Source organism: Rattus rattus, chromosome 3 (assembly GCF_011064425.1).
Source record: "Rattus rattus isolate New Zealand chromosome 3, Rrattus_CSIRO_v1, whole genome shotgun sequence".
In the NCBI taxonomy this organism is placed as follows: domain Eukaryota; kingdom Metazoa; phylum Chordata; class Mammalia; order Rodentia; family Muridae; genus Rattus; species Rattus rattus.
Window position 1 is genome coordinate 122,439,576 of NC_046156.1, and position 12,191 is coordinate 122,451,766.

Here is a 12,191-nt window from a genome sequence, read left to right on the forward strand (position 1 = left end):
ACGAGCTCCTGTTTCAAAAGGAAAAGAATAGGGGTTGGGGATTTAGCTCAGTGGTAGAGCGCTTGCCTAGCAAGCGCAAGGCCCTGGGTTCGGTCCCCAGCTCCGAAAAAAAGAAAAAAGAAAAAAAAAAGGAAAGAATAAATAAACGTGAAGCAGATAAAGACAGTAAAAACTAAACTGGATACTGTAACCCGCAGGCACACGCCTTCTCTTAAAAGCAGAAGGAAAGGCCAACTCAACCAACAGAGAAATCTTAAGTCACCAACAGATTTTAAAAAGCCCTCTTCAGAGGGCTGTGCTTAAGGATCCTGCTCTTCACCAGTGGAAGGGGAAGCCCTGGGTCCTGCTAAGACTGAACCCCTAGTGAACTAGACTGTTGGGGAGAGGGCAGCAATGGGGGGGAGGGTTGGGAGGGAACACCCATAAGGAAGGGGAGGGGGAGGGGATGTTTGCCCGAAACCGGGAAAGGAATAACACTCAAAATGTATATAAGAAATACTCAAGTTAATAATAATAATAAAAAAAAAAAAAAAAAAGGATCCTGCTCTTGCCGAAGATCCAAGCTTGGCTCTCAGAACCCAAGTCAGGCAGCTGATGGCCACCTGCAACCTCAGCTCCAAGGCATCTGACACCACCCCTCTGGCCGTCAAGCCCACCCCACACATTCTCTCCCACCCCACACATTCTCTCCCACCCCACACATTCTCTCCCACCCCCACACATTCTCTCCCACCCCACACATTCTCTCCCACCCACACATTCTCTCCCATCCCACACATTCTCTCCCACCCCACATTCTCTCCCCATCCCACACATTCTCTCCCCACCCCCACACATTCTCTCCCACCCCACACATTCTCTCCCCATCCCACACATTCTCTCCCATCCCACACATTCTCTCCCACCCCAACACATTCTCTCCCCACCCCCACACATTCTCTCCCACCCACACATTCTCTCCCACCCCCACACATTCTCTCCCACCCCACACATTCTCTCCCACCCCACACATTCTCCCCCACCCCCACACATTCTCTCCCACCCCACATTCTCTCCCATCCCACACATTCTCTCCCACCCCCACACATTCTCTCCCACCCCACACATTCTCTCCCCACCCCACACATTCTCTCCCACCCCACACATTCTCTCCCCACCCCACACATTCTCTCCCATCCCACACATTCTCTCCCACCCCACATTCTCTCCCCACCTCACACATTCTCTCCCCACCTCACATTCTCTCCCATCCCCACACATTCTCTCCCACCCCCACACATTCTCTCCCCCCCCACACATTCTCTCCCACCCCACACATTCTCTCCCACCCCACACATTCTCCCCACCCCACACATTCTCTCCCACCCCACACATTCTCTCCCACCCCCCCACCCACACATTCTCTCCCATCCCACACATTCTCTCCCACCCCCACACATTCTCTCTCACTTAAGAAAAAAAAATTAATTTCAAGGAAATTAACTGACAATTCATTCAACTCAAGCACCAAGAAATTATTTGGTACTTCTTGATAGTGTATACAGATTAAAAAAAACTTACTGATCATTCCTTTTGAAATTTTGAAATGATTTTGAGTCCCCTTTAACTACAGGTTGTAGATGATTTTCTTTGCGGTAGGCTCGCCTCTAACTTCCAATCTTCTTGCCTTGCCTCCTATATGCTGGAGTTACAGGCACGCACTACCATGTTAGCATAACCACAGCTCTAAACAAAGCTTCAAACTATAAACCCCGACAATTCCCATGATCTTGCCTAACAGCTACTGCCCGAGAACAAATTTCCCATATATAACATTTACATTCCCAGATGAAAATCACAAATCTTAAACAGTAAAAGATTTATGTGATTTAAAGTGAAACCAGGGGGGCTGGAGAGATGGCTTAGTGGTTAAGAGCACCGACTGCTCTTCCTGAGGTCCTGAGTTCAAATCCCAGCAACCACATGGTGGCTCACAACCATCTGTAATGAGATCTGATGCCCTCTTCTGGTGTGTCTGAAGGCAGCTACAGTGTACTCATATACAATAAAATAAAATCTTAAAAAAAAAAATAAATTTAAAGTGAAACCAGAGTGCCCTATTAGAATTTTTAAAATGAACTGCCAAGTTTCTTCTAAAAATATTTTAGGTCTAAGCACGGTGGCACATACCTATAATATCAGCACTTGGGAGCCAATGAATGAGAACTGTGAGTTAGAGGGCAGTCTATCCTACTTATTAGCAAGAGTTCATGAACAGTCTGAGCTATATAGCAAGACTCAATCTTAGGAAAACAACAGCAACAACAAAAACAAGTCTAGCAAGGTGGCTTTGCAGGTAAAAGTGCTTGACATACAAGCCTAACAATCCTGTGAACCCACAGTGGAAATAGAAACCACATTCCGGAAAGTTGCCCTCTGACTGACACATACACCTGCACTCACAGATACCCAACACACACACACACACACAGACATACACACACACACACACACACACACACAGAGGAGATGGGAAATGGAGGAGGGAGGGAGGGAGGGAGGGAGGGGGAGAGAGAGGGAGAGGGAAATGGAGGGAGGGAGAGAGAGGGTAAGAGGGAGGTCAATACTAATAAAACAACTTTTTAAAAAGACACTAGGAATGGAGCTCAATGTTAGAACCACTGCCTAACACAGCACTACAAGCTATGTGTAGTGTGTGCACATATATAGACTTATGGATATTCCTAAATCAGAATGCATTACAATTTGGGAGCTTTGCACATGTGTGTGTGTGTGTGTGTGTGTGTGTGTGTGTGTGTGTATGTGTATACACACATTCTTAGGCCATCCTTAGGTCAATGGGAAGATTAGGAGACTGAGTTTTTCAAGGCACCCTGCCCCAAATTCTGTTGATCAGCTAGGTTTGGGAACCAGTGCTCTGCAATCCAAGAGCTATGCTCTCCAGTCCCAGCCCTTCTGAGACATTCTAGGAATCAAGCATGTACCGTGAGCTAGTAAGAGAGAGCACAGGTGCAGAGCAGAACGATGTTGGTTAAAAAAAAAAAAAGCGACATATACTTGGAGGGGATGGCTGGAATAACTCTATATTCCACACAGATGAAGCAATGGTTAACATCAGGTCCCTATTTTTCAGAAAAATGGGAAGAAATAATGGTCTTTGAGAGGCTAGGACTCATGTATCCAATGGCTTGGCCTGAGACACCTATGGAAGTCCAGGGGTCTCTTATAAAGGCAGCTCATAGTGATCCCTCTCACAAATAATGCACGAATTCTTGTTTAAAAGGCTCAGTGTGGTACACTCTTCATTCATATCCTCTATTACAGCAATTGGTCTTTACAGGGAATATTGTGGACATTTTCTAATTCTGAAGTCTTTATACCCTGACAAAAGGTGACAGGGAAAAACAGAACTAGAGTGAGTGGGGCTGCATAAGGACTTAAATGTCAACATCCAGAGAACATCTGACTTAACGTAGCATGAATTCTAATTTTGGGAAAAATTAAATGCCTACAACCCAAGATCAATTCGCTCTGCACACCCAGTACTTTTTGTCATCTTGACCTGATCCAGGGTCATCTATGAGGAGGGAAATTTAATTCAGAAAATGCCCACATCAGATTGGTCCATGCGCAGTGTGTGGGGCACTTTCTTTATGGATGACTGACATAGGAGGGCTCAGCTCACAGTGGGCAGTGCCATCCCTGGACTGTGTTATCCGGGATTGTATAAAAAGCAAATTGAGCTAGATGCGGTGGATCACACCTTTAATCCCAGCACCCAGCAGGCAGAGGCAGGTGGATCTCTGAGTTCAAGAGCAGCCTAGTCTACAGAGTGAGATCCAGGAGAGCCAAGGCTGAACAGAAACCATCTCGAAAGAATGAAATACAAACAAAAAAGGAAACTGAGCAAGTCACGTGGAGCCATGTGGTCCTTCTCCATGGTCTCTGCTTCAGCTCCTGCCTCCGGGTTCCTAGTCTGAGTTCCTGCCCTGACTGACTTCTGTCAGTGATGAGTCTGATCTGAGAGCCATAAATGAAGTGAGTCTTTGCAGTCTGCTTTTGCACATGGTGCTTTAGCAAAGCCATAGAAAGCCCATGACTCCCCTTCTGCTCCATGTTGCACATACATCAGCCCCTCCACACTGTGGTGCTTTCCTACTAAACTCCTACGTACCAGAGCCACATCAGAATTATTTTTATGTTCATACACTTGCTCAAAACATGTGGCACAAAATGAGAATTAGTAAGTGGCAATACAGTGTAGAAATGCAAGATAATTTTGTCAAAGGGCATTCTCAATGTTCTTTTTCATTTGGTGCAGCGCTCTTCATAGAGACAATGAACAGGCCTCACTTTGCCCCACCCTCCGACCCTGAGACAGGGATTCTCTGTGTAGCCCTAGTTGCCCTGGAACTCCACTCTGTAGACCAGGCTGGCCTTGAACTCGAGATGCCTGCCTTTGCCTCCCGAGAGCTGGGATTGAAGGTGTGCAGAGCCACTGCTGGACAACCACCATCTGCTCCAACAGCAATTACTGCTGCTCTTGCTCCACGTGTATGAATACAAGGAATGCCATCCACTGGACAACACATGCAGTACCAGATCACTTTTTCATTTATAAACATAAAAGCAGAACACATCTTTCCCAATTCTTACAGGTTGTCCTTTCTGCAGGGGCTTCTTTTCTTCAAATCTTTCTCGTCTCACTTGCTGTTGTCAGGACTACACTTAATAACAACAGAGGTTATTGACAAAGATAGACAATAAAGGTTATAGTACTCTCTGACCTGTGCCATTGATAAGCCGGTAGTAATTATATTCCTACCTCAAAAGTTTGTTCAAAATTTTGAAACTCCTGTAATCTCGCCTGGAATCCCTCTGCGAGCGCCCCTCCTGTAACAGAGGAAATCTGGTTTATTTGTTCTGCTTTGTGAGACAAGACCTCACTATGCAGCCTGCCTTTGGCAAACATTTTTTTTAATCCAGTATAATAAATAATCCCTTTACCCACGACACAGATGTTGTAAGACTCCTCATGGCTGGTGGACAGGGCAGAATATAAACCCTGTATTATGTACATGCACTAGTTTGGTTGCCTTCTATCACTGTGAGAAAACATCACAGTCAAACCCAACAGCATGGGGAGTAAGTTCGGCTTACCTGTTCCCATCTCCACCATCATGAAGTTTAGTCAGGGCAGGAACTCAAGGCAAGAGTCAAAGCAGAGGCCATGGAAGACAACCGTTGCCTGGCTTGCTCTCCATAGCTTGCTCAACTGGCTTTCTTATGCTACCCAGGTCCACCTACCTGCCCAGAGGTGCACTAATAGGAAAATGTACCAGAGACATGCTCACATGTCAGTCTATAGAGGTGGTGTTTCAACAGAAGATTTCTCTTCTCCAGTCATCCTAGCTTGTGTCAGACTGACAGAAATCTAACCAGGACACAATGTTTATCTTCTACACACACACACACACACACACACACACACACACACACACACACACACACACACACACACACACGAAGTTTATGTCCTTTCATCTCTTGTAGCATTTAGTATGCACTGAGGCCATATCTTTTGAAGTTAGAGTTATACTGACATATTAGTATAAATTTCTTTTTGCATCTCTGTAGTTTTATAGATTGTTTGTACAGAATCTAACAAACTTTACTAAGTCAAGTATCTCACCTAAAGAAAGTACTCTGCGGCCTACACTGGGTGTGACTAAACTGCCTGCACCAGTAGGCACTCTCCATGTGGGCCATTCTTCAGTACAATAAGGGTTTCTGTTCAATACAGCCATGCAGTAATGTGCTGGCTGATAAGACAGCTAGGCACTGTTTGAACAGACTGAACAGGAAACCTTCTGTTGCCTGAGACGATGGGAGAGCTCATCACACTACTCATAACCTGATGACTTAACACTTGCCATATAGTAATACTGCACGCCGCTGAGCATAGGCTACTGAAGCTGCAGGTAAGCAGGGGACAAGGTAAGATTTTCAGCATGCTATTGTTCTGTTATAATCTATGTTTACGTTTAGGAAGGAAATGCTCATTTTACATACCACCTTCTGGCATCCCCTGGGCTTTATTCATTCTGGAGTTGAGAACTTCCTTGGCTGAAACAAAAAAGATCCGATTCCGAGCTTCTAAAGGACTCACAACCTTGAGCTCTTCTACCAAGAAGTGAAGACATCTTTCCATGTGCTGTCTGCGCACCTGCAAGGAGCACGAGAATTTTAACAACTTAAAAGATAAAAAATAATAGCCATCAGCCATGGGTCTGCACTACAGTACACTAAAGAGTGACTGTGCTGCTTCAAATGAGAAAGGGCTGCTACAGACTTGGAAATGTAAATACTTGGTATCCAGTTGGTGGCACTGTTCAGGAAGGCTTAGGAGGTTTGGCTTTGCCAGACCAAGTGTCTTAGGAGGTGGCTTTGAGAACTCAAGGCCTCTCCACACTCCCAGTTTGTCTTCTCTACTTCTTCTCCATCTGCCATGCCTGCAGCCACGACACACCATTATCCCTCTGGAGCCAGAAGCCCAAATACACTTTCTTCCTTAAGCTGCTGGTAACACTCACACAGCGATATAAATTAATTATTCCCATATACTTATTGAATGCAGGAAATACCAATAAAGTCTGATCCTCGATGGCAGGAAATCTCTGCTGAATAATCTTCCTTTAGAACATCGAATACTACACCCAAGCATTACGAAACCTCACAAACAAGTATTAATGCCTACCTAATTAATGGGGAAAGTTAATTTATATTAAGGTTTATATGCATAGGATAATACGCATAGACTAATATGCATATTAATAATAGTGGCGGGCATGCAACATCCAAGAAAATGGGTAGTGCTTTTAGTTTTTAGTTGTTTTCCAAACTTTAATAACAGTAAGGCTGTTAATAACTTTAAAAATCAGGAAGTGCTACAATAAGAATGTAAAATAAAGCCATTTTCTTCATTTTAGATCAAAACTTAAGTCTATTTTTCTTAAGAACATGGAAACTGGAACTAGAGAAATGGCTTAGCTTTGCAAACCCTCACTGCTCTCACAACTATATCAAGTAGCTCGCAGCCACCAGTGTCTGTAGCTCTAGGGGATGCAGTGTCCTCTTCTGGCCTCTTTGGATTCCCACACAGACATGTTCATGAGTATATAGAAAGAAAGCCAACTATGGTGTCAAAAGCTTGTAACACAAATAATCTACTTGGAGGGGCAGAAGCAAGAGTTCAAGGTCTATCTTTGGCTATAAAGTGAGTTCAAGACCAGTCTGGGATATTAACAAACCCTGTTAGAGGGGAAAAGACCAGGTTGAAGATGTAACTTCTTAGTGCTTACCTTGAATGCACGAAAGCCCTGAGTTTAGTCCCCAGTGTCAGAAAAAAATACAAAAAACAAAAAAAAAAACAAAAAGAATCTTTAACAACAACACAAAGCAGACAGTGTATAGCACACCTTTAACCCAGCACCCTGGAGGCAGAGGCTTACAACATAAACAAAACAAAAAGAAAATTTAAGCTAAAGAGAAACGTTGAGCTAGTGAGCTATTCTGCAAGGATATACTAATTCTGCAGTTCCTAAAGAGTAATGATCAGGGGCTGGAGAGAGGGCTCGGCAGTTAAGAGCACTGGGCTGCTCTTCCAGAGGACCTGAATTCAATTTGAAGGAACCACATGTCGGTCCACACCTGTCTGTAACTCATTCCAGGGCTTCTGATACCCTCACGCAGACATACATACAGGAGAGAGAGAGAGACAGAGACAGAGAGACAGACAGAGAGAGACAGAGAGACACACACAGAGAAACAGAGACAGACAGACAGAGACAGACAGACAGAGACACAGAGAGACAGACAGACAGACACACAGAGAGAGAGACAGAGAGAGAGTATGTGTGTGTGTGTGGGGGGTTGGCGAACAATGTTTCATGTTTATAAACCACACAACTAAAATCAGAAACATACCAAATTAAATACATACTACTTCTATACTGTGAAGGCTACTACTGACTAACCAGAGAAGAACTAGGAGATTAGTAAGTGTCTGTGACGGAAGAACAGGCCTGCTCATTTCCCACCCTCCCTGTTCTAGGCCACCTTGTGGTGAGCTGCTCTTTCTGTGATTCACATTCTCACCACACACTGGAGCCTTTGAAACCAAGAGCTTCAACTATGCTGTAATAATAACCAAAAAATTGATCAACACATATATCAAATGCCTTTGGGTATACTGTTTTGTTTTGTTTTGAGACAGAATCTCACTATATAGGTTTGGCTAGCCTGAAACTTACTTTTTTTGATCATGCTGGCCTTAAACTCAGAGATCTACCTATGTCGTAGAGCAGTGTTTCTCAATCTGTGGGTCAAGACCCCTTTGGGGTCATATACCCTACATATCAGACGCTTACATAATTATAGCAAAATTATACTTAGGAAGTAGCAACAAAATAACTTTGTGATTAGGGATCGCCACACATGAGAAATTATTAAAGGGTCACAGCATTGAGAAGGTTGAGAACCAGTGGTCGAGAGTGTTGGGATCAAAAAGCATGCACCACCACACCCGGCTCTTAAATGCCAAATTCTTTCTAAAGTGAGTGGAAGATAAAAGCTCAGTATGTAAGTCCTAGGTTCAATTCCCAGCACCGTGTAAACCAGGTGGCACATTATCTGTGATCTCAGCACTAGGGAAGTAACACAGGAGGATGAAGAGTTAAAGGCAAGCCTCAGTGAGTCTGAGGCCAGGCTGCACCACAAGAGACTCCATATCAAAAGCAAATCGAGAAACCAAAATAGAAAGAGGCCAAAGGCCGTGAGGAGCTCTGTGTGTCAGGTATGCTGTTCTACCTGCATTCTAGGGCAGGTGTGTGAACCTGGTGAGAATCCAGAGTCATGCACTTATGACGCAGGTAGGCATGTTTCTGTTATGTATTCTATACTTTGATAAAAAGTTAAACATGGGGCTAGAGAGATGACTAAGTGGCTAAGAGTACAGCTGCTCTTGCAGAGGACTTGAGTCCAACTCCCAGCAGCCCACGACAGCTCACAACTGTCTTACAGCTCCAGTTCTACCAATGCCCCATTCTAGTCTCCCTGGTACCAAGCGTGTAAGTGGTGCATACATGGAGGCAAAGCGTTCACATATGAAAAAACTGAAACAAAAAAAATAAGTTTCACGTTCTGAAACAAGTAGGAGTGTATATTTCAGATGCCTACTACAAACCCCTGTAGGTTTTCTGAAACCATACTCTTTTTCTTTCAGTTTTTTCAGTCCTGTAGAGCTCACACTGGCCTCAAACTACTGCTTACTACCAAGCTTATGTTGGTCTTGAACTCCTGATCCTTTTAGCCTTGATTAGAGTGTGTATCATGAGACATAGCTATATTCATATTATTTTCACAATCAGAGACTGACTTCACAAGACACCCTCTTGTCTACTCTTTTCTCAGACAACAATGAACATGAGTGCAGTTCAAAACAAAAGGGGAAAAACTTACATCCTCCATATATTCTGGCTCTGAAGCAGAAGCATCCCAACGATTATTCAGGATAAAAATGTTTGGCTTGGAGAGCCGCTCATTCACCTTATGGAAAAAATGTTTCTCCTGAAAAATGCCAAAAACAACACTTTAAAAAATATTTTCTATTTACATGTATACTGAACCATTTGAAGCACAGTGATCCAAGACAAAGGATCCTCAGATCCCTGAGAACACTTAGCTTTCCCTCAGAAATCAAAACATAAAGGAGCAGGGTTTCCTGCTCTTGCCAGACTCTCTTGAAATCCAACTAATACTTATCAGTCTGTATGCATAGACAGAGATGACTATCTAATAACAACCCCAAGTGTTACAGGTTAGTTCAAATCACTTTCAAGAGTGAGTTAAGGGCTGGAGAGATGGCTCAGCGGTTAAGAGCACTGACTGCTCTTCCAGAGGTCCTGAGTTCAAATCCCAGCAACCACATGGTGGCTCACAACCATCTGTAATGGGATCCGATGCCCTCTTCTGGTGTGTCTGAAGACAAGAGAGACACTGTGCTCAGATAAATAAATAAATAAATAAATAAATAAATAAATAAATAAATAAATTAAAAAAAAAAAAAGTGACTTAAGTTACTGGTTGTGGTAGGGGAACACCATTAGTCCAAGGTAGAGACAGGCAGCTCTCTGTTAGTTCAAGGGTGTTCTACACAGTGCCAGATAAGCCAGAGCTACATGGTGAGACCCTGTCTCAACAATAACAAAAGTCAGGTAAGTAATTAGAATGTAAGATATTTGTGCAAACTCTAGTACCAGAGCAAGTATTCTATGGGCCACCTCTAGGCCTTTTGGCTAAGCTCAAGTGAAGAACATTATATAAACGTTGTGAGGTAAGCGTCGTGTCTGCTCAGGGCAAAGACATAGCAGAGTGAGTTGAAACAGGTAGAGCTCCGTGAAGGAAGCAACTGGTGACAGCGATGGGCTTGGGGTCTCACACAGCTCAGGCCGCCCTGAGCTCACAAGGCCTTTCTATGGTCCATGTGGGGATGCTGACACTGTGTGTAGAAATGTCCACCAGAGCTTTCTCCCTCCCTGAAGACTGCTCCTACTGAGATTGTTCCTACTAAACCTGTCTCCTGGTTGAGCTGTACCTAACTGTGCTCCCTTCCCTATCTATAACCCATCTCCTTATCTGGCTGTATGCACTAACCCTGCCTCTCTATTGCACACACATAATAAACACACTGAGAACGGGAGGCGGGGATGTAGTTTCTCCATCAGAAAACCCAGCCCTCCCAATCCTGGCCTTTCAATGTTTTCATCTGTTTGCCCTTTCTTCATTACATAGTCCTAGTCAGATTCTAGTCAAGATCCTAGTCAGATCCATCCCTAGACACTGTGCAAGGCCTTGACTTAGCCATCACCCAAATGATGGCAGTCCTCTACAAAACACTTGGGCAGATTCTCCCAGAGCAAGGTTACAAGCACTACCAGAATCACAACAGAAGCCTGGTGTCTGTAATAGTAAGTAAGACCCTAAAACCAAAACAGGCTTCATGGTGACACCTTGGTTACAATGGTGCTCAGTCACTCATACACTTTAGATAAAGAACAATCTTTAATAACACGTTACTGTTTTGCATATTAGATATCTAAACTCTGAATATTTCCTTGGAATGATCTGGTCGTTCTGGATAGAGAACCTTCCCAGTCAGGGTAAACACAGATGAGCTTAAACCTACAGTGCAGGGGTTGGGGATTTAGCTCAGTGGTAGAGGGCTTGCCTAGGAAGCGCAAGGCCCTGGGTTCGGTCCCCAGCTCCGAAAAAAAGAAAAGAAAAAAAAAAAAAAAACCTACAGTGCATCAAGCTAGGATGGGAACCTGAGGAGAAAAAGCTCTGCCTGATGCATGACAGAGAGGCAGGAGGAGGATGGTTCAGTCTACTAAAGACTGATAAGTAAATACTACAGCAACCCTAGGAACTGTGCTCTTCAGGCAAACACACTAGTATCACCTTAACCCATAAACACTAACTAGAAGCTAAATCCATTGAGCCCTAGATTGCTACTGAAAGCAGTAAATGCTATAGCAGGCTAGAAACAGTCCTCTGGCCCTGGAGAAGCGCAGGCCTCAGTTTCTTCCTAGTTCATCACCTAACTGTCACTCACTTCACAGAACTAAAGTGGACAGACGCCACCCCAAGCTTAGCAAGAGTAAATCCTACCGTGTTCATCAGCGTTGATTCCGAGTTTGCCACCAAAACAAAAACATCAGCATCAAGGCAGAACTTATCAATCCAGATGTCCAGCTCTGTGGTGACATCTGTACCTGGGCTAACAGGAAGGAAGCAAACACTGCATCATACAATGCTTGTTAAAAAACAAAATCTGGGTTACAGATTTAAAAACAAAACAAAAAACCTTTTCTATCATTTGAAGTCTAAAAGGCAGACATTTTCTTAGTCATCTATCTGATGTCTAGAAAATTTTAATGTTTTTGACAAAATGAGCAACATAAATTAATACTTCAAACCTCTTATTTTGATTCCTGAAAGTAGAAAAGAGTAACAATGATAAAAACAGATGAGGTAAATGGCAATAAGTTGTTCCAAATAAGCTATAGTTCCAATCATTACAGTTTAGAAGTGAAACTTAGAAGCATACCTTTAAAAAACAAACAAAAACAAAG

At 43.6% G+C, this 12,191-nt stretch overlaps 1 protein-coding gene across 1 annotated transcript in view; it reads right to left on the reverse strand.

Annotated features, from left to right (window-relative positions):
- Positions 1 to 12,191, reverse strand: part of Mfn1 (mitofusin 1) — a 45,049-nt gene that overhangs the window by 18,840 nt on the left and 14,018 nt on the right. The window contains exons 6-9 of the mRNA XM_032898540.1: positions 11,728 to 11,836; positions 9,520 to 9,627; positions 6,073 to 6,226; positions 4,826 to 4,893 (exon numbers count right to left, since the gene is read on the reverse strand). Coding sequence (XP_032754431.1) covers positions 4,826 to 4,893; positions 6,073 to 6,226; positions 9,520 to 9,627; positions 11,728 to 11,836 — 439 coding nt within the window. The remainder of the gene's footprint in view (positions 1 to 4,825; positions 4,894 to 6,072; positions 6,227 to 9,519; positions 9,628 to 11,727; positions 11,837 to 12,191) is intronic.